At 39.4% G+C, this 18,060-nt stretch overlaps 2 protein-coding genes and 1 pseudogene across 2 annotated transcripts; 2 read left to right on the top strand and 1 right to left on the bottom strand.

The window, feature by feature from the left end:
* Positions 1–4,651: 4,651 nt before the first annotated feature.
* Positions 4,652–7,552, top strand: LOC104441032 (epoxide hydrolase A). The gene is made up of 5 exons (XM_010054033.3): positions 4,652–4,820; positions 5,145–5,359; positions 6,057–6,230; positions 6,328–6,563; positions 7,170–7,552. The coding sequence occupies exons 1-5, from the start codon at positions 4,751–4,753 to the stop codon at positions 7,414–7,416; spliced, it is 942 nt and encodes a 313-aa protein (XP_010052335.1). The 5' UTR covers positions 4,652–4,750; the 3' UTR covers positions 7,417–7,552.
* A 1,644-nt stretch (positions 7,553–9,196) lies between these two features.
* Positions 9,197–12,747, bottom strand: LOC108959191 (annotated as a pseudogene).
* A 1,163-nt stretch (positions 12,748–13,910) lies between these two features.
* On the top strand, positions 13,911–16,850 carry LOC104441033 (bifunctional epoxide hydrolase 2). Its single transcript, XM_010054034.3, has 5 exons — positions 13,911–14,129; positions 14,445–14,659; positions 15,345–15,515; positions 15,610–15,845; positions 16,451–16,850. The coding sequence occupies exons 1-5, from the start codon at positions 14,060–14,062 to the stop codon at positions 16,695–16,697; spliced, it is 939 nt and encodes a 312-aa protein (XP_010052336.2). The 5' UTR covers positions 13,911–14,059; the 3' UTR covers positions 16,698–16,850.
* The last annotated feature ends 1,210 nt before the right edge of the window (positions 16,851–18,060 follow it).

Raw genomic sequence — 18,060 nt, 5'->3', positions numbered from 1 at the left:
AAGTGAATCATTCACCACTCTGAGGAAGCCACACGTGTCGAAGCGATGAAATCTCTGGGAAAACAGATCTGCGGGATGTATGTTTGGGACATAGAGGGATAGCCTGAGTGCCTGTGCAAACTAAAATCTCACTGATAGAGATTTTCTTCTTAATATGGCAAGTGACAAAGATGGATTTAAGGCAATAACAATCTTACGAATTGCTAGAATAGTTTCCCCAACCACATTTCCGTTCGCCAACGAAGAGAAAAACTATCCAAGGAGTAGAATGCGGTGCCGTTCAGGGCTTTTGAGATTCACTGTTGCAGTCTGCATCTTCAATTTTGCAGTTGTTACTGAACGAGTTACTAAGGTGATTAGATACTCTTGGACTCAACCAGCATCGACAATCTTGCTAGCAAGATACGTCATTTTCAACCTTAAATCTTTTCCTGCGGCAACTCAGATGTAAAAGGATTTCCGAGACAAAGGCGAGTTAAAGAGGGAAATAATATCATCCCCAACAAGTATTTCCTAAATAAATTCCTTAAATCTGCGAGAATTGATGTCTTATTAAATCACTGCTGTCAATATCTTCTACGTATATAAACATGTCATCCTTTGCTTCATTGGAACATCGCAATTCGCTTGAATACACGAAACAAATTTCTATCTCATATCATACTCTCCTCCATCTAGTGTCCCCTTAGTGATAGGACAAGAAACACGCAAAGATATGACTCTGGCTTAGGTATGTTTACAGAATATCCGGGATCGTGGATCCCAAAAATTCTAAATAGTAACTTTCTTGTTTGACAAGCAGAAGCAATTGGTGCAAATGCTGGCAAATCCAATACCTGAAGCAAATATTGCTTGAGGTATTTTGATGAAAACTTTCGGGCTGCATATAAAGCACCAAAATTAAAAGGTTGGTTTAAAAAGCTCCATGGCAAGAAGTCGATAAGAAAACTTATTGGCTTTTCCTAAGGCCTCAAGTGCAATGGAGCAAGTACCTTTCCTGTCAAACTCAAAATGTGGCATTTCCTTAAACAGTGGGCGCGAAAACTTCAAGCATTGTTGATGTTAGGTACAGGGTTAGTCCTCACAATGCTTCAAGCTATACGAGTGTGGCTCGAGGCAAATGTGCAAGCAAGTGGATGGGATGGCGAAACCTGTTCTAGAATCCAAGGAAATCTTGGAGCTTCAGAAAAGGAAAACTCAGCATCGTTGATTCCTGGTTTGAATGAGTGGACAAGTTTGCAATCACTTTTTCCTTACTTGCGGCATTTGACAGTCACCGACTCTGTTCATAATCTACCAGCACATTTCTATTGTGTGTTAAATCCCGCGCAGCGCTGGCAGTATGCAAACTGAAGTGTCTGAAATGCAACTTCAAGCAACATTTCTTGCCCCTGAACAACATGTTAGTCCTAGTAAAGACCTAAGCAATTCTTTAAAAAGGCTTCAAGTCGGTCCTCATCTAGACCTTGGGATTATCTGGATGTAAAACTAAAATAGTGTATTGGTATATGGGGTAAAAAAAAAAAAACATATTGGTGGATATGGTGAAACCGACAATATATATATATAAATGGACAGGCCGCAGAAACCTAGCTATATTGTAATCTGAAGCAAAATGATTTATAAATCTTTCAATGCCATACGATTCTAAGATATTTTTTATAAGCATACGAGGATCGTTAAATACACGATTTGTATCTGGTAGTGCAATATTTTCATTGCAATTCCCATGTATTTGTAGTAATAACCGAGAGAGACGGGGTGATATTGTAAGGGAGTGGAGAGAGTGACTCATCAACTCATTATACTAATCGCTTTTTTGAATTTTTCATAACCATTGATTAAAAAAAAAAAGATTTCATCTATAAAGATAAGATTAAATAAATTTGAAACCTTGGTATGGTCAAAACTCCATACAACAATACAAGCGACCAAAAAAAAATTATATTAAAAATACGCTTTATTTTTCTAGCTTTTTAATATTTTCTCTACTCCTTTATAAAAGCAATTTTCTTTTTTTTTTTTTTTTTTCATCTTTTGACTTAAATTGCATGGCGATAGGCATTTCTCGTTGTCAATAGAAGTTGGCAGTCGAATAGTAGTATATTTGAAATTGTATAGGAAAGAATATGAAGGTGAAAAGTATAATTTGTGAAATCCAATGATTCAATATAAGATTTAGAAAATATATGGTAATAAGAAAAGCCCAAAAATAAGTTAATAATAGTAAGTACTAAGGTTCAAATTGGCATAAAATGGGTGTGTGTGGTTGGACTTTAGGGAAAATCTTTGGGAAAATGCAAAGAAATTTAAGTAGCACATTTGATAAACACCAACAGAACCGACCAAAAATAAATAAATAAATAAACACCAACGAAGGCTAGTAGTGATCAACATCCGTCGTTAAAAAGAGATGTTTAAGAATCAAATTCTCCATGTAACATGTATTTCCCTTGAGAGGTATAAAATACTTCTCAATAATCACGGACCACATTGCTATTCACTTATTGGTGTCATTCAAGTGAATCATTCACTGCTATGACAAAGCTGCATGTGTCGAAGTGAAGAAAACTCTGGAAAAACAGATCAGCAGGAGGTGTGTTTGGGACATAGAGGGATAGCATGAGTGCCTGTGCGAACTAAAATCTCACTCATAGAGATTTTCTTCTTAAGATGGCAAGTGACAAAGATGGATTTGGGGCAATAACAATCTTATGAATCGCTAGAATAGTTTCCACAACAACATTTCCCATTCACCAACGAAGAGAAAAACTATCCACGGAGTTTTGGGGGTTTTGACGTTCGCCAATGCAGTCTGCATCTTCAATTTTGCAGTTGTTAACTTACTGAACAAGTGACTAAGGTGAGTGGACATTCCTGGACTCAACTTGCATAAACAATCTTGCCAGCAAAATATGTCATTTTTCACCTTGGATCCTTTCTGCAGCAACTCAGATGTAAAAAGGACTTGAGACGAGGGCAAGCTGAATTGTGAAATACTATCATCCCAGAACAAGTATTCCCCAAACAAATTCCTTAAAATCTGCGAGAACTGATGTTGTATTAAATCCTACTATCAATATCTTCTACGTATATAAACATGTCAACCTCTGCTTCATCGGAACATCACGATTCGCTTGAATATACAAAACAAATGTCCATCTCATATCATGGTCCTCTTCATCTAGGGGCCCCGTAAGTGATAGGACAAGAAATATACAAAGATATGACACTGGCTTACTAGATATGTTTACAAAAGATTCGAGATCAGGGATCCTGAAAATTCCAAGCAATGATCTTTTTTGTTTGCCAAGTAGAAGCAATTGGTGCAAATGCTAGCAAACAATTTCCATATACTTGTAGTAATAATCAAGAGAGACGGGATGAGATCGTAACGAAGCGGAGAGAGTGACACGTCCACTCATTATCCTAATTGCTTTTTTGGATTTTTGATAAGCAGTGATAGAAAAAAGATTTCATCTTTAAAGATGAGATTAAAAAAATTTGAAACCTTTATGTAGTCAAAACTCCGTGAAACAATACAAGTGACCATATATATATATCAATATTGTATTTTATACAATATTGTATTTTCTCCTTTTTAGAGCGATTTTCTTTTTTCCTTTCCTAATTGACTTAAATTGCATGAAATGTGCACTTCTCGTTGTCGATAGAAGTTGGCAGTCAAATAGTACTGTATTTGAAAAGGTATGGGAAAGAATATGGAGTTGAAAAGTATAATTTGTAAAATCCAATGACTGCATGTAAGATTTAGAAAATATATGGTAATACGAAAAGCCCATATATAAGTTAATAATTGTAAATACTAAGGTCCAAATTGGCATAATGTAGGGGTGATCATGGTCTAAACTGAGCCAGTTCAATACCTAATTCAGGATCAATCCGTACAGTGTTAGTTCTCAATTTTTGAGATCGAGAACTAACTCGGTTGAGCCTAGGATCGAGGACTAAATCAACCCTATGGGTTTGTCCCAATTCTCATATCAACCCACGACTAACCAATAACTTTTTTGTTTCAATTTTTTGTAATCTTTGAAAATACAAACCTATTATTTAAAATTACATATTTATCAACTGAAGCGAGCCGCGAGACAAGGGCGAGCTGTGAGGCGAGCCAACAGAGGTAAGTCGCAAGGTGAGCGGCAAGTGGTGAGCGTTGCTCACGAGCAAAGAGAGTTTCTAATTAGGGCTTTGTTTCCTTCTGATTTACTCGACAACGAGCAAGGCCAGCAAAGAGAGGCGAGCAACACTAGTATTACTCACGAGCAAAAAGTTGTTTTTTTTAAGTAAAAGTTGAAGAGGATAAAAAAAAAAAAAAAAGGAGAACAAGAGTACTAGAGGGGGAGATCATTTGATAATGTTTGCTCTTTAGAATAGATATAACAACATTATATATAATATCTTAGATGTATGATATATAATATATTTTAGATTTAATTAAAGTTAGTTTGGTTGGACCCAGATTTAGGGATCTCGGAATCAAGAACCGACTCAATTCACCTGAGAATCGTATCAAAACTGGTAGGGTTGGGCAGTTCAGTAGGTCTAATATTGACTCTGGACCCACAATTACCACGGGTAAAATGTCTCTGGCTTTCTGACGTAGAAAATCCAAAAGATCATCTTTCGACCGTACTCACCTGCTCCTCCCCAGAAACTGATTCTGAAACTCCACCTCTCTCTCTCTCTCTCTCTCTCTCTCTCTCTGCCCAAAAAGTCAACTCTTGAAATGGATCAAATTCAACACAAATTCATTGAAGTCCAAGGCCTCAAGCACCACGTCGCCGAAATCGGCTCTGGTAAGTTCACTCTGCTCAGACTTCTATCGTTTCACTCATACATCACACGCCTGTTATAGCCTTTTTTGTAAGCATGATCAAGCTACCCTTTTTATCTGGGCACTTTGAGTTGTTGGGTTTTTCTGTGAAAACTCAAAGACGACCAGCCATACATGTTGGAGAGTCTTGAAATGTTTTAATGTACCAAAAACCACGCTACCTGTGGTGATCTTGACAATTCTTTCAATTCTTTCATAGGTTGACCATAAATTTTAGTAGTTCCAACTACAGTGCCTAATACAGGATTTGTGAGTGAGTTCTTGGCTTTGTGAATTGTGTTTTTAGGTCCAAACGTGGTCGTGTTCTTGCACGGATTTCCGGAGATATGGTACTCGTGGCGGCACCAGATGTTGGCCGTGGCAGAAGCTGGGTTCCGTGCGCTCGCACCAGATTTCAGAGGCTACGGGTTGTCTGATCCGCCGCTTGAACCTGAAAAGGCCTCCTTTAGTGACCTTATTGAGGACCTTGCTGCCCTGCTTGATGCTGTAGGCATTGATAAGGTGATGAATCTACCATTTCCTGATTTTCTTTGCTATGTGTGGTTGCTGAGAAAATGGAGATGTATCAAAAAGGATAGAGAGAATCGATAACAGTTCATATGTGGAAAGTCTAGTGCTCTTTTTGTTTGATAATGCTGACGCTGTAGACAGAATAACACGCAAGTCGAATAGCTTGGCTTTTGTTGTAGATCTTGGTGTAAGTGTCACCTGATTACTCAGAGATTAGTTGGTACTTCATGGATCTATGATTTACTCACCTAATCATAAAGGGATTCAAGAATTCTTTTTAATTTCTTAGTTTCATTCAATACTTTTCACTTAGCATATTCCTTCGAGATGAGATCTAGTGAACAAAGCCTTGAAGGGACGGTCTATCCAATTCCATGAAAAGTTCTAAAGCAGGGGTTCACGGGGAACTCACACGGAATCTGTGGTTGTTTTGGTCATTGAAAGACAAAATATCTCATAGTTCCTCAAACACAAATATTATGTGGACACGTTTGAAGCCTTATCTACTTCACACGTATATGCATAACTTTACCTTCCAGTAATCTGATGAAGTTGCTCCTAGTTTAATCAGTCCTAAAATTCACTATAGTAGTTTTGCTGCTATTATTGCATGTATTACTAGCAGTTCTGTGGTTATGTACTGAGAGTGAAGCCTTCTTGTAACAAGGTTTGGGCACTGTCATTGCAGGTGTTTCTTGTAGCTAAAGACTTCGGAGCTTTTCCTGCTTACTCGTTTTCCCTCCTCCACCAAGAGAGGGTCCAAGGAATCGTGACCCTAGGAATTCCATACCGCCCTCTCAGTGGTCCTCCTGCTGGATATCATGATCCTCTCCCTGAAGGCTTTTACATTTCAAGATGGCAGGCATGCCGCCTCTGTGACTCTCGTTACTCAAGACCACTACATGATAAAGTGATAATCATCTGCTTTTGATTTGATATCTTTGAACTTTCTATTTTAGGAACCTGGACGGGCAGAAGCTGATTTTGGGCGCCTTGATGCCAAAACAGTCGTGCGCAATACTTACATACTCTTTTCGAGAAGTGAAATACCAATAGCTGCAGAGAACCAGGAGATTATGGATATAGTCGATCCATCTACCCCTCTCCCTCCTTGGTTTACAGAAGGAGATCTTGAAGAATATGGTTCTTTGTACCGGAAATCAGGGTTTCGCACTGCGTTGCAAGTTCCATATAGGTAATGGTCTCACGCTCTATGCTTGGTATTGTAGACTCCCTGCTGACAAATCCCATTCCGCTATACCAACAAGATTAAAGCTCAATCAGTGATCATGATCCCTGGCAAGTCATCCTGATAAAGCAACTGATCCGAGATAGGCTTATGACGATGGATCTGAGATGCAATATGCAAGTTTTGCCCATATCTATAGGGCATCATATTATGTGTGTCACGTGATGAGTTCAGCCCCACATGTTTTCTGTACTGTGATTGCTTATATTTACCAAGTAAATAGACAAGGTAAACCTTCTGATATTTTTTGTGCTGTATACTCACCTCGGAGCTTTGGTCCTTTGTTCTCATCTTTGCAAAAGATGAAAGTAGACTATTGTGATATTATACGAGTCAGTGTCAAAGGTTAACATACTGAGACTCTCCAACTATTCATACTGCATGGAATCGGGGTCTCTGTTCATGGCTCTTTGAGAATAAAAGAGGCAGCACTAACTGATCTCCTGTCGGAGATCACCCGGGTGAATAAGCTATCATTGCTGTTTATACAGACTTCAGATAGCCCTGCATCCTGCAGATAGATTATGTTTAACAATCTGGCTGATGTTGCAGGTCATTTAAGGAGGATCTGGGAATAACAGATGTTATCATTAAAGTTCCCGCACTATTGGTAATGGGGGAGAAGGATTATGTGCTAAAATTTCCAGGCACGGAGGAGTACATCAGGAGCGGAAAGGTCAAAGAATTGATTCCCCAGCTAGAGATTGTATTTTCACCAGAGGGAACGCATTTTATCCAGGAACAATCGCCTGACGAGGTGAATCAGCTAATTCTCGGTTTCCTTAAGAAGCATATTTGATGAACACTAATGGGAGGCAGTAGCAGCCGTCAAAATTCGCCGTTAAAGTTCTCTATATATTGTGTGTTCCCCTCAAGAGGTCCTTTGTATGAACAAAATACTTCTCAATAATCATAGACCTCATTACTATTTACTTTTTTGTCATTCAAGTGAATCATTTGCCACTAAGAAGAAGCTGCGTGTGTTGAAGTGAAGAAACTCTGGGAAAACAAATCTGCAGGGTGTATTTGGGACATAGGATATAGCATGAGTGGCAGTGCGAACTAAAATCTCACTTACCAAGATTTTCTTCTTAAGATGGTAAGTGACAAAGATGGATGTGAGGCAATGACAATATTATGAATTGCTAGAATAGTTTCCTTAAGCACTTTTCTGTTTGCCAACGAAGAGAAAAACTTTCCACGATGTAGAATGCTTCACTTTACAGGACGGTGTGAGATGCACTGTCGCAATGTGCATCTTCAATTTTGCAGTTGTTAACTTACTGAACAAATGACTAAGGTGACTGGATATGCTTTGGACTTCACCTGCATCAACAGATTAATTAAACCTATCATCCCTCTTTCTCTCGGTTTCTTCGAATACCTGCTATTCCTTTATTGATTTGATGAGCGGGCAGGGAGGGAAAAGAAAAGGAAAGAGTAGAATTATGCAACAGAACTGCGGTTCCATCGGAGGCTGCGTGCATCATCACATGGTGCGTCCTGATAGCCTTCTACAGAGACACATATATCCAGGGCATCTTTAGTGGACAAGATGGGCGGTAAGAATGAATTCTGCCATTCCAGGTCCCAACTGGAAGCTTGGTTTTCCCAGTGAGGACCGGGGGATGGGAATGCTTCGTTTCCTTCCCGACACGACACGACAAAACATATGACACAAGGAAGACTTGCTTAAATGTTCAAGAGAGAATGAATACTGTTCAAGAAAATGCGTTTGTAATACCTTAAAAATTGTTCTTGAACGAAAACAAACATAAGCATTTTGATAATTAAAGGGAAAAGGTGAAATTACTTTTTGGTTTTTCTTGTCCAAATGAAAAACGATGGACTATTAGAAAAGAAAAGGCCTCTTTTACAAATTTATTGAGATATAAACGGACTCTAGTTTATTCACAAGAGAATTTCTGCCACGTACAAAGCATGCTAAAAACATATTCTGAAATATAAAAAGACCCAGAAATTCTCATTCCCTTCAATTGGTATTTCGATCCCTCGCTTCCTCCATTCCATTTGGCACTTCTTCTTACCAAATATTTTGACAAGATACTATCCCACACTAGAAGGCCTAACTATTTCCAGAACGGTAAATGATTTTAGTTCATGAATGTGTGACTATCCACATTGACAAGACACTGGTTTGCCAGCAAAATACGTTACTTATCACCTTCCATCCTTTCTGCAGCAACTCGGATGTAAAAGGACTATTCAGACGAGGGTGAGTTGAAGAGGGAGACAAATTCATCCCAAAACAAGATCTACAAAACAAATCCTGGAGAACTCTGTGAGAACTGATGTATTGAATCACCACAACCAATGTCTTCTATGTATATAAACATCTCAACCTCTGCTTCAGCAGAACATATTCACTCAGATATACAAAATTAATGCCTCTACCTAAGAATATAAGCACTGGCCACAGAAGGAGGCAGGAGATAAAGGGGGAAGAGAGCCAAAGAGACCCATGAAGGAAATTGACATAATTCAAAAGTTCCTTCAAATTGAATGATTATCTCGCCCACCACCCCTCAAGACCAATGAGTAAAAAATCGTGATCCTCTTCATCTAGGGGTCACGTGAGTGATTGTGACAGTAACTAAACTCATCAGATAGCTCGATTCTGTGGATGACTTTTTACTGGATGAAGGCATCCCACTTAAGCCTCCCGAATCTTGGTAGAAACCAGGCGCCGTTAGCTCCTTCTCGTTTAGCCGTATGTTTTTGACAGCATGTCGACCTCCTGGCTCACCACCGGATGTCGACTTGCCACTGCTTGCGTGCAGAAAAAGGCTACTTTTATGAACCTGAGGACTTCTTCTTCAGGGAACTCTTCCAAATCTGGGTCCACCAGTTCCAAGAGTGCTCCCTTTTCATAAAGTTCCCATGCCTATGAAGCAAAAAAATCCGTTCAGAATTAGATGGATCACCAAATACTCCACAAGTTTGTTTACTACGAAACTAGACCAGTGGGCTTTAAAGAATATTCCCAGCTTTCAAATTCAATGGAATTTTTTCTAGACGGTATGTTCTCCACTTGACACCCTCCTTGAAATAATTTTAGTATGATTTTTCCTTATTTTTCTTGATGTAAATACTCTGCATATTTTCGTGGCAACTATCGATTCACAATCAAACTACTCATGAAATTTCCAATTATCTTTAGTTATTTCCAGCTTTCTGGAACAGTACTTTGAGTAGTTAGAAGAACTGCAAGACAAGGGTGTCGAATGCATTTTCTAATTGGTTCTCTGTTTCTACTTAAAACCGAACGCCCTGCTCGTTTCTCTTGCTTCAGCTTTCGCAGGTATATTATAGCTTCCGCCTGCCCAAGAGGTAGAAAAGCACGCTATGATGAAGAAGGGAAAAGCAAAAGCTGAACCTACTATTCCATTGTTCTAATATAGATAATACGTTAAATGCAAAGCTATACAGAAAAAGGACCACCGACGCGCCTGTTCCAGGAGGAACTTCTCTGAGCCTCTTCAATCTGCCTTCGCACTGTTTCTCCCACTTATTATTTCTAGTACAACGATCCCGAAATCATTAGTGTAATTACCTACAAATAGGGCACATGTTGTACTTTACCCCCATAAACTTTAATTTGTCTTAAAATATTTAAATAATAAATCACGTTTATACTTAATAACTTAAGTTTTTAAAACAGTTGGTCCCACCAAATCTTACATAATATCAAAGTAAGAAGTTCTGTGTTCAAATCTTTCCGGGCTTCATTTGCCTCCCCATTTAAATATGTTCACACTTAGTATATGCTTAAAAGACCAAATTAAACGTGAATGGGAGTATTAAAATATTTAAATAATAAACTATGTATTCATTTAATATCTTTTCGGGTCTCATTTGCCTCCCCATTCAAATATGTCACACGTGTCACACTTAGTACTAGACTAAAAGACCAGACTAAACGTGAAGGGGGTGTTAAAATATTTAAATAATAAATTATGCATTCATCTAACAGCTTTTTTTTTATCAAAACAGAAGCATGACATTTAAGAGCAAACTAGGTTACAACCCTTAAAGAGGGCATCAGTACAGAGCAAATTGAAGAGAGAAATGGGCGGATCAAGAGCCCAATTCAGAAGCAGAGACCCTCGGCCTTGGGCCTTGGTGATCCAGTTGGCAACCAAATTAGCTTCACGGCACAGTGCTGAAGAAGAAAATTAGGGCACTCACGAAGAAGGGTTGAGGCGTGCTCGAGCGAAGATTGACAAACCTCTGACGGCTGCCTGCGGTGATTCACGGTTTCCACCAACTCCTGCATAAATCTGATTCAAGGATCAGGTGAGTATCTCCAAAACCCTGTCGCAACAGAAATTGGAGGGTGGATAATAAGGCTAGGGTTTCTGTTTGAAGGGGTAAGGAGGCCTGAACGTTCTGGGCATAGCCATCGAGCAAGGTGCCGTTATGATCACAACACAAGCACGCAATCGACCCTACTTCAGAGGCATCAGGGAGGGCTCCATCTAACAATTTAAGCTACTAATAATCCCACAAAATCTTACAATTTGCATGATTTTGTCATTAACCATTCTCCTATTATACAAAAATAATTCCAAAAAAAGTTCAATAAAAAGGAAGAAGAAGAAGAAAGAACTTTTAAGCTCTTTTCTATTCGACCAATACAGGAAATGCCTGAACTTTAAAAACATCCAATGAAAAGTCTCCACCACGGATAATTAGCTTGTCATAATAAAAATACTGTAAACCATGTCACTGAAACATCACTTTTATCAACAAATTATGGGAAAATAATGGTTGGGAGCGCTCTCAGTATTTCTTCAGCGTCTAAAAAGACCCTCCACTGGCATGTGAAATGCCTTGACTATCACAAGATACGGTCGTCTCCTCAAAAACGGTTGTTTGTCCTGATTGTTTATTTCAGAAATGATGAAGTGTCTGACTGCACTTAGAATAATACTGACTGCTTCACAAAATATATTTTCAAGTAGCTCCGTGGATGCTTGACGCTTTCAGAATAGAAAATGCTTCTGTTCCGTTGCTTTTAGCTTTCCTCAAGTAGTCAAAAAGGGTAATTGTTCTGAAATTCCTGCTTGGTGAACCTAGAGCAGAAGCAATGAATTAAACTGTGATTTGCAGAAGAAATGGTATCTCCTTTCGGACCAATCAAATTTGTAATGTGTATCAGAGGAATAAGGGTGATCAATTTTCAGAAAGATGTGAGAACATGAGTATTGCTTGAGTGGAATCGATGGTAAGAAGATGAAAGAGCTTACGTAGTTCCTGCTATTCTTGTGCTAATGTGAGTGATGTCATCTGGGAAAAGTTTGGCCAACCCAAAGTCTCCAATTTTTGGGTTATAATCCTTATCAAGAAGTATATTACTAGCTTTGATATCCCCAAGAAGTATATTTTTTATTTTATTTTTTGGTGACCGCACAATCCAGGCTGCTGTAAATATTCTTAGACCAAAATCCTGTCTGTGCCTTCAACACAGCAACCAATTAATTGAACAAGGTTCTGATGTCTGACAGTTGCTATAGCATCGATCTCGGCCACGAATTCTCTCAGTCCCTCCAACTATATATATTAAGAGGAATTGTAGTCTCTGCTCGTCACTCTTAGAATAAAGGAGGCATCACCAATTGATCTCCCGAGAGGAATCACCTGGGCGAGTAAGCTATCATTGCTGTTTATACGGACTTCAGATAGCCCTGCATTCTGCAAGTGAATAATGTTTATTAGTCTGGCTGATATTGCAGGTCGTTTGAGGACCTGGGAATGACAGATTATATCGTTAAAGTCTCAACACTCCTGGTCGTGGGAGAAGGATTATGTGTTCAAATTTGCAGGCATGCAAGAGTACGTCAGGAGCGGAAAGGTCAAAGAATTTATTCCCCAGCTAGAGATTGTATTTTCGCCAGAGGGAACACATTTTATCCAGAAGCAATCCCCCAACGAGGTGAATTTGCTAATTCTCGGTGTTCTTAAGAAGCACATTTGATAAACACTAGCGGAAGGCTAGCAGTGGTCAACATTCGTCGATAAAAAGAGATGTTTTGAGTGTCAAATTCTCTGTGTAATGTGAATTTCCCTCGAGAGGTACAAAATACTTCTGCATAATCATGGACCGCATTGCTATTCACTTCTTGGTGTCATTCAAGTGAATCATTTGCCGCTATGAGGAAGCTGCATGTCTCGAAGTGAAGAAAACTCTGGGAAAACAGGTCAGCAGGAGGTGTGCTTGGGACAGAGGGAGCATCAGTGCTTGTGCGAACTAAAATCTCACTGATAGAGATTTTCTTCTTAAGATGGCAAGTGACACAGATGGATTTGAGGCAATAACAATCTTACGAATCGCCAAAATAGTTTCCGCAACCACATTTCCCGTTCACAACGAACAGAAAAACTATCCATGGATTTTTGGGGTTTTGACATTTACTGTTGCAGTCTGCATTTTCAATTTTGCAGTTAACTTACTGAACCGGTTACTAAGGTGACTGGATATTCCTGGACTCAACCTGCATAAACAATCTTGCCAGTAAAATACGTCATTTTTTCAACTTGGATCCTTTCTGCAGCAACTCAGATGTAAAAGGACTTCAGAGCCGAGGACGAGTTGATGTACGAAATATTATCATCCCAGAACAAGTATTTCCCAAACATATTCCTTGAAATCTGCAAGAACTGATGTATTAAATCACTTCTATCAATGTCTTCTACGTACATTAACATGCCATCCTCTGCTTCATCGGAAAATTGCTATTCGCTTGAATTTACAAAACAAATGTGCATCGCATATCATACTCCTCGACATCTAGGGGTCTTGTAAGTGATAGGACAAGAAACATACAAAGATATGACACTATCTTAGTTGGTATGTTTACAGAAGATTCAGGATCAAGGATCCTAAAAATTCTAAGGAGTGAACTTTTTGTTTGATAAGTAGAAGCAATTGGTGCAAACACTAGCAAACAATTTCCATGAATTTCTAGTAATAATGGAGAGAGATGGGGTGATTGAAAGTATAATTTGTAAAATCCAATGATTGCATGTAAAATTTAGAAAATATACATATATTTTTTATTTTATTTTTTTGGTGACCGACGATCCGCCGGAAACAAATTCGAAAATGAATATCAATGCCCCGACTTACGGGCCTACCCAACAACGACTATACTTCTGGGGAAATGGGTGATTTAGAAAATATATGGTAACATGAAAAGCCCAAATGTAAGTTAATGATTGTAAGTACTAAGGTCCAAATTGGCATAAAATGTTTCTGGCTTTCTGACGTAGAAGAACCAAAACATCTTCTTCAACTGAACTCACTTGCTCCTCCACCTGAAACTGAATCCGAAACTCCAACTCTCTCTCTCTCTCTCTCTCTCTCTCTCTGCCCAAAAGGTCAACTTTAAATCCTCTCTGCCCAAAAATCAAGACTTGAAATGGATCAAATTCAACACAAATTCATTGAAGTCCAAGGTCTCAAGCACCACGTCGCTGAAATCGGCTCTGGTAAGTTCACTCTGCTCAAACTTCTATTGTTTCACTCATACATCACACGCCTGTTATAGCCTTTTTTGTAAGCATGATCAAGCTACCCTTTCTATTTGGGCACTTTGACTTATTGGGTTTTTCTGTGAAATCTCAAAGACGATCAGCCATACATGTTGGAGAGTCTTGAAATGTTTTAATGTATCAAAAACCACGCTACGCTGTGGTGATCTGACAATTCCTTCATGGGTTGACCATAAATTTTAGTAGTTCCAACTACAGTGCCTAATACAGGAATTGTGAGTGAGTTCTTGGTTTTGTGAATTGTGTTTTTAGGTCCAAATGTAGTCGTGTTCTTGCACGGATTTCCGGAGATATGGTACTCGTGGCGGCACCAGATGGTGGCCGTTGCAGAAGCCGGGTTCCGTGCGCTGGCACCAGATTTCAGAGGCTACGGGTTGTCTGATCCGCCGCTTGAACCTGAAAAGGCCTCCTTCAGTGACCTTATTGAGGATCTTGCTGCCCTGCTTGATGCCCTAGGCATTGATAAGGTGATGAATCTACCATTTCCCGATTTTCTTTGCTATGTGTGGTTGCTGAGAAAATGGAGGTGAATCAAAAGGGATAGAGAGAATCAATAACAGTTCATATGTGGAAATATCTTGTGCTCTTTTTGTTTGATAATGCTGACGCTGTAGACAGAACAACATGCAATCCTTGAATAGCTTGGCTTTTGTTGTGGATCTTGGTGTAAATGTCACCTGATTACTCTGAGATTATTTGGTACTTCATGGGTCTATGATTTACCCACCTAATCATAAAGGGATTCAAGAATCTTTTTAAGTGTTAGTTTTGTTCAATACTTTTCACCTAGCATATTCCTTCGAGATGAGATGTAGTGAGAAAAGCCCTGAAGAGACAGTCTATCCAATGCAGTGGTAAGTTCTGTAGCAGGGGTTCACTGGGAACTCACCCAGAATCTGTGGTTGTTTTGGTTATGGAAAGACAAAACCCCTCATAGTTCCTCGAACAATTATGTGGACACATTTGAAGCCTTGTCCACTTCACACTTATACACATAACTTTACCTTCCCAGTAATCTGATGAAGTTGCTCCTAGTTTAATCAGTCCTAAAATTCACTATGGTACTTTTGCTGTTATCATTGCATCTATAAACTAGTAGTTCTGTGGTGATGTACGCCTTTCTTTAACAAGGTTTGGGAATTGTCAGTGCAGGTGTTTCTTGTAGCTAAAGACTTCGGAGCTTTTCCTGCTTACTTGTTTTCCCTCCTCCACCAAGAGAGGGTCCAAGGAATCATGACCCTGGGAATTCCATACCACCCTCCCAATCGTCCCGTTAAATATAATGAGCATCTCCCTGAAGGCTTTTACATTTCAAGATGGCAGGTATGCCGCCTCTGTAACTCATTCTCAAGACCACTACATGGTAAAGTGATAATCATATGCTTTCAATTTGATATCTTTGAACTTCCTATTTTAGGAGCCTGGACGGGCAGAAGCTGATTTTGGGCGCCTCGATGCCAAAACAGTTGTGCGCAATATTTACATACTCTTTTCGAGAAGTGAAATACCCATAGCTGCAGAGAACCAGGAGATTATGGATATAGTCGATCCATCTACCCCTCTTCCCCCTTGGTTTACAGAAGGAGATCTTGAAGAATACGGTTCTCTGTACCGGAAATCAGGGTTTCGCACTGCATTGCAAGTTCCATATAGGTAATGGTCTCACGCTCTATGCCTGGTATTGTAGACTCCCTGCCAATGAACCCATTCCCCTAAATCAACAATATTATAGCTCCATCAGTGATCATGATCCCTAGAAAGTCATCCTGATGAAGCAACTGATCTGAGATAGGCTTTATGAGAATGGATCGGAGATGCAATATGCAAGTAATGGCCATGTCTCTAGGGCATCATATTGTGTGTGTCACGTGATGAGTTCAGCCCCACATGTTTTCTGTACTGTGATTGCTTATTTTTACCAATTAAATGGACAAGATAAACCTTCTGACATTTTTTGTGCTGTATACTCACCTCAGAGCTTTAGTCCTTTGTTCTTGCCTTTGCAAAAGATGAAAGTAGACTATTCTGATGTGATACGAGTCAGTGTCCGAGATTAACATACTGACACTCTCCAACTATTTATATTGCGTGGAATCGGGTTTCTGTTCATTGCTATTTGAGAATAAATGAGGCAGCACTAATTGATCTTTCATCTGAGATCACATGGGTGAATAAGCTATCATTGCTGTTTAAATGGACTTCAGATAGCCTCGCATTCTGCAGATAGATTATGTTTAACAATCTGGCTGATATTGCAGGTCATTTAAGGAGGACCTGGGAATAACAGATGTTATTGTTAAAGTTCCAGCACTATTGGTGATGGGAGAGAAGGATTATGTGCTAAAATTTCCAGGCATCGAGGAGTACATCAGAAGCGGAAAGGTCAAAGAATTTGTCCCCCAGCTAGAGATTGTATTTCTGCCAGAAGGAACGCATTTTATCCAGGAACAATTGCCTGACGAGGTGAATCAGCTGATTCTCAGTTTCCTTAAGAAGCATATTTGATGAACACTAACGGGAGGCAGTAGCAGTTGTCAAAATTGGCCGTTAAAAAGAGATGTTTAAAAGTCAAGTTCTATGTATATTTTGTATTCCCCTCAGGAGGTCCTTTGTATGAACAAAATACTTCTCAATAATCATGGACCGCATTACTATATACTCCTTTGTGTCAATCAAGCAAATCACTTGCCACTAAGAAGAAGCAGCATGTGTCGAAGTGAAGATACTATGGGAAAACAGATCTGCAGGGTGTATTTGGGACAAAGAGGAATCGCAGGAGTGCCGGTGCAAACTAAAATCTCACTGACCGAGATTTTCTTCTTAAGATGGCAAGTGACAAAGATGGAAGTGAGGCAATAACAATCTTGTGAATTGGTAGAATAGTTTCCCCAACCACTTTTCCGCTCGCCAACGAGGAGAAAAACTTTCCTCGGTGTGGAATGCTTGCAGTCGGTACCTTACTGAACAAATGACTATGATGACTGCATATTCTTTGGACTTAACCTGCATCAACAGATTAATTAAACCTATGATTCCTCCTCCTTTCGGTTTCTAGGAAAACCCGCTATTCCTTTATTGATTTGGAGAGCAGGCAGAGAGGGAAAAGAAAAGGAAAGAGTAGAATCACCGGACGGAACTGTGGTTCCACGGAAGGCAGCATGCATCGTCTGGTGGCGCCTCCTGCTAGCCTATACAGAAACGTAAATATCCAGGGGCTGTTTGGTGGACAAGATGGGGGGTAGGAATGAACTCTTGCCATTCCAGGTCCCATTTTGTTACTCTGTCGGGTTGGACGCTTGGTTTTCCTAGTGCGGACCGGGGATGGGAATGCTTTGTTTCCTTCCCAACACGACACGATGGAATATAGGACACAAAATGGTCAACAGAGAATGAATACTGTCCAAGAAAAAGCGTTTGTAATGCTAGAAAACAGTTTTCGGAATGGAAAAAAGACGTTTTGACAATTAGAAGGAAAAGGTAAAATTACTTTTCGTTTTTGGTCCAAATGAAAAACGATGGAGTAGAAGAGAAGAAAAGGCCTCTTTTACAATTTTGTTGAGATATAATCAGGCTTTGGTGTATTCCAGAGAATTTTCAGTCACATACAAAGCATGCTAAAAACATATTCTGAAAAATAAAAAGACCCAGAATTCTCGTTCCCTACAATTGCTATTTCGATCTCTCTGTTCCTCCATTCCATTTGTCATTCCTTCCCAAATATTTTAACAAGATACCATCCTACACCAGTAGGCCTAACTATTTCCAGGATGGTAAATGATTTTAGTTCATGACTGTGTGACTATCCAAATTGACAAGACACTGGTTTGCCAGCAAAATATGTTACTTATCACCGTACATCCTTTCTGCA

The sequence above is a fragment of the Eucalyptus grandis genome, chromosome 4 (genome assembly GCF_016545825.1).
Source record: "Eucalyptus grandis isolate ANBG69807.140 chromosome 4, ASM1654582v1, whole genome shotgun sequence".
NCBI classification, from domain to species: Eukaryota; Viridiplantae; Streptophyta; class Magnoliopsida; order Myrtales; family Myrtaceae; genus Eucalyptus; species Eucalyptus grandis.
Note: the sequence above shows the minus strand (reverse complement) of the source record. Positions and strands in the feature narration are given on the sequence as shown.

Bases quoted from the DNA above. Each gene is read 5' to 3' on its own strand.
- LOC104441033 (XM_010054034.3), top strand. From the start codon at position 14,060: ATGGATCAAATTCAACACAAATTCATTGAAGTCCAAGGTCTCAAGCAC. The intron at 14,660-15,344 runs GTGATGAATCTA...TTGTCAGTGCAG, and splicing joins ATGCCCTAGGCATTGATAAG to GTGTTTCTTGTAGCTAAAGA. The intron at 15,516-15,609 runs GTATGCCGCCTC...TTCCTATTTTAG, and splicing joins TTTACATTTCAAGATGGCAG to GAGCCTGGACGGGCAGAAGC.
- LOC104441032 (XM_010054033.3), top strand. From the start codon at position 4,751: ATGGATCAAATTCAACACAAATTCATTGAAGTCCAAGGCCTCAAGCAC. The intron at 4,821-5,144 runs GTAAGTTCACTC...TTGTGTTTTTAG, and splicing joins CGTCGCCGAAATCGGCTCTG to GTCCAAACGTGGTCGTGTTC. The intron at 5,360-6,056 runs GTGATGAATCTA...CTGTCATTGCAG, and splicing joins ATGCTGTAGGCATTGATAAG to GTGTTTCTTGTAGCTAAAGA.